The sequence below is a fragment of the Morone saxatilis genome, unplaced genomic scaffold (assembly GCF_004916995.1).
Source record: "Morone saxatilis isolate NCDOM2014 unplaced genomic scaffold, NCSU_SB_2.0 Contig17, whole genome shotgun sequence".
Lineage (NCBI taxonomy): Eukaryota > Metazoa > Chordata > Actinopteri > Moronidae > Morone > Morone saxatilis.
This window is the reverse complement of record NW_023339729.1, coordinates 16,352,427-16,356,533: the sequence shown is the minus strand read 5'-3', so window position 1 is coordinate 16,356,533 and position 4,107 is coordinate 16,352,427. Positions and strand designations below refer to the sequence as shown.

The window sequence follows — 4,107 nt, the reverse complement described above, 5'->3', positions numbered from 1 at the left end:
GGGGGAAAGGGTCTAAAATGATGACCCAGACATGGGGAATATTTCCATTCGATGGAATGGTGAAGGCCTTAATTCTGCTGGTACGACAAACCTGGTATTGTGTTTAAAAGCCCAGAAAAAAGTCTACTTTTTCTTTTGGTAATTGTAAAATTATTACTAAAACCGAAATGATGTGTTATAAAACCTACTTAACTTGCTTCTTGCTGTAGTAATAAGAATAATTACCCTATAGTGGTTAATCATGCAAGCACACATGCTTGCAGGCCACTACACAGAAACACTCACATGTGTAAAGCAAACACATACCATACCCCCTGTGCCCCCACACACACCCCACTTCCAGTAAATTAGTGGCAGTAAATGAGGCAGCTGACGCTTGTGTGCTCTGCAGCCTACAGCTCCCCAGTGGACACCTGACACGGCCTGGACAGACCCACACTGAGACAACCTGCACTGTGGCATGCCAGGGGGAACGCAGGCAAACATTGGGGAAATATGTGACCGTGGTGCTATGAAAACACTGGTACTTGCTGGTACCCATTTATTCACATTCTTGTTAGGCCCTGTGGTCTCAAACTCACATTTATTCAACTGTAATTGCTATTATGAGGGAAAACACAGCATTGTATAAAGGTGAGATTTACACTGTGTGTAAGTGACTTCATGGGTCATTGACAGGAACCTGTGGTGTGGTGTTTACACAATACGAAGGGCGAACACTGGTGAACTGAAATGTCTTGTTAGTCCTAAGCAGAGAAGGCACACAGACCTCCCATATTGATTCCATTGTTCAAGGCCATTCAGTTTGTGGAATTACAGCTGATTATTAATACAGTCAATTAATGCAAAAAGTTATTGATTTGCGACATGATATAATGTAAATAATTGATTGACACAAATCCATACCCATACATTAATTGATGCAGTGCTTTCTAAATGTATATACTTCAATGTATCACAGCAGAATTAAAAGATAAGGCTTGTGCTATTCTTATTCTTATTGTCAATTCCTACAAAAAGACTAAACCCAAAAATGTTAGTCCGTCTGTCTTTGTACTTTACTTTGAACTATCCTACCCTATCTGTGGCACTCCAATCCCATTCATTGCCACTTGAAATGTAAATATTAAAAAAAAAAAATAATAATAAAATTAAACAGCTTGTAAAGGTGAATGGTTCAAAAGAAAGTAGAGAAAATACATTGTGTCTAACCTGTTGGCCAGCAGAGAGAGTTTATATGGAATTGATAAAGAGGCAAAAAACAAAAGGCTGTTAGTGTTGACTGAAACTCATGCTATCTACAGTGTTTTGCACACAGGAATGCAGCAAGGACACTGTTTTGGCTGAAAAAGCAGAGTTTATATTACTGGAGTCCAACAGCTGAAACAGCACTGAGTATAAATCTATCTCTGATTTCACCTCACTGTTGTTGTTCTGCTTGTTCTGGTGATTTAGTGACAGAGGAGTCTTTGGCTCTGGCTTCTCCCAGGTGTCTTTTTTGGGCCATTAATCAGCAATAAATTGTAAGGCTATTTGTCCACAGTGGGAATTTTACCCACTTTGTGTCTTAAATGTGAGCAGTGAAGTGATTAAATGCTGTTTTTGCCCACACATTGTGCAGAAAAATACATGTTCGCGCATACGCACACACACACATACAGACACACCTCGGCAGACGTACCCCTAGTGATGGACTTGTGTGGGTTTCAGATAAAGTATGTATGCGCAGACAGGTCACCCACTAGCTTCTAAAAAGTCTGAGTGAGACAGATTGGGACCAAGACAACACTTTATCCAGCGTTAATCAGCCAACATGTTAGCAAAAACAAACTCGTGTATGAGAGCAGGCATTGTATTCCCTCTCACCAGACTGTCACGCTTGTGGTGGTTCATCATAAAATATAAGAGCCCCCTTAATTTTTCAGAGGCAAAGGGTCTGTAGTCACATTTTTGCTTTTTGATGATTCACTCTGTTTCTTTCTTGTAGTAGAACATGTTCAATCTAATTGTGTACAAGTCAAAATGAATAAAAATAAAACTAACGTTCTTACCTTAAATTTGAATCTGTTTATCACCCACAGAAAGTGCATCAAAGGAGAAATTTCCATGAGTTGCATTCTTTTTGTTGTACTCCATGATAGGCTGTGCAGATAGAAACTGTCAACCAATGCATTAATAAACTCTAAAGTTTGTTAATGAACATGTATATCTGGTCTGTATTATCTGTGCAAAGCCAAAATACAACATATGGAAGTGTTACAGGTGGTTATCCATCTATCCATCCATCCATCCATCGGCTCATCACACTTTACCCTTGAGGGTATATCACAGTTGTTGGACTATTTTTTGTCATCACTGTGACGTTGCAAGGCAACCAAAGGATACTTCAGACAAACCCATAACCCCAGTTATAGTTACAGTTACAGAAACAATATATATTCATCAGCTTTAGTGGTACTGGTAGGCAATTTTTGCTACCGTTGGACGGGGCAGGCTAGCTGTTTCACCCTGTTGCCAGTCTTTGTGCTATGCTAAGCTAAGCGGCTGCTGGCCGGTTCATATTTACCACACAGACATGAGACTGGTCCTCTCATGTAACTCTTTGCAAATAGAGCAAAAGTATTTCCCTAAATGTCAAACTGTTCCTTTAAGATTATAATCAGTGTGGTTTTGGCTGTGCTGGATCTGCTGTGTAAGTAGGTGCCAAAGGGTAAACAGGCTTTAAAGCAGTCACAGCATGACACGGCTAAATCACTTTAATTAGGCCTGAGGGGAGAAAATAAACACAGAGGAGGCGGTATTTATCTTAATAGAATAATTAGGAGGAAAAATAGATATTTACAGAATTTGCACACTGAAGGCAATGTGGACAAAGTTAATACATTGGACTGAGAATGTACCTCGTCCTTGTTGTCCTGTCTGATCTGTTCCAGGAGAGTGTGGATTAAAACAGGTCAGGGTGTGGAGGTCAGCCAAGGAACCTGAGGTCAAAAGTCAGAGCCAAGAAAGACCTCTGCATTCCAACTGACTGCTGCCCTCCACACACACACACACACACACACACATGCACACACACACTTTACCAATGAAATGACACATGACTACTCTATTTTTGCAAGAAATCCTGTGGTGGTGCCGTTTTCGTTCTTAAAACCCACAACAAAGCCAAAGAAGGAAATATTACGTGCGCAGAATGATGAGAATGAATTAAAAAAAAAGGTGATTTTATCAGCAATGTCTACGTGAGGGTTGAATCAACATTGACTGAGAGGAGAGTGTGCTGTGTGCTCTGACTTTTAATGATATGATTTTTGTTCAGAAGTATCTGGTGTGTTAGTTACCTGTTGTGACCATTTATAACAACAGTTACACACCGGAAAACAATCGATATGGAGTTTTAGAAACCACATTCTTGGTCTGTATGTGTGTGGCTACTTTGTGTTCCTATGATTGTCTTATTGGTTGTTATATTATCATACATATTGGTTATTTGATGTTTTCCATCAATAGTTTCTTTATTACAGGTCCTTACATACTTAAATGTTTATTTAGTAATGTTTAAAGGGTACCAGATTGATCAATAGATTTTACTGTATGAGTTGCATTTTTGAGCTTTTGAGATAACTTAAGCTATCTCGACTATAATCCTTTTTCTCTTCTCTTTCCCAGAGCACCTCCGCCATTCCTGAAAAAGAAAAGGCTGGTGAGTCCTTGCTGTTTTTTATTTGCATGTGTTGGGAAAAGGGTTTTTGTGCAATTGATCTGGTCTGTCTGGTCTGTTGTCATGTGAAGAGATTCTGTGGCACAATTTCTGATTGATAGCTTTGTCCGGTGTTCACAACATGGGGCAAGAGGGGAAAGAAGAGAGGGGGGGGTTGAGTGGAGGAGGACAGGGTCTGGCTCTATGAGACACTGGATTCGAGTGTAGATAAGACTCTAGACTCATCTACTAAACCATCAAGCCAGTCGCCTTTCGAAGATAAGAGCCAGACTAGATGTCGTATCTGATACCCAAAACTTTTTACCCTTATTTATTTACCTTTTGCCCTCAATTCTTACTTGCTTATTTCTTTATTTTTTTTAATTTTTCTCAGAACAAAGCGCTAC

The 4,107-nt window shown here is 39.7% G+C and overlaps 1 protein-coding gene across 2 annotated transcripts in view; it reads left to right on the top strand.

Annotated features, from left to right (window-relative positions):
* Nucleotides 1-4,107, top strand: part of dlc1 (DLC1 Rho GTPase activating protein) — a 74,578-nt gene that overhangs the window by 17,956 nt on the left and 52,515 nt on the right. For both annotated transcript variants that reach the window (XM_035659850.1, XM_035659849.1), the window contains exon 5: nt 3,670-3,703. In XM_035659850.1, the coding sequence (XP_035515743.1) occupies nt 3,670-3,703 (34 nt within the window). The remainder of the gene's footprint in view (nt 1-3,669; nt 3,704-4,107) is intronic.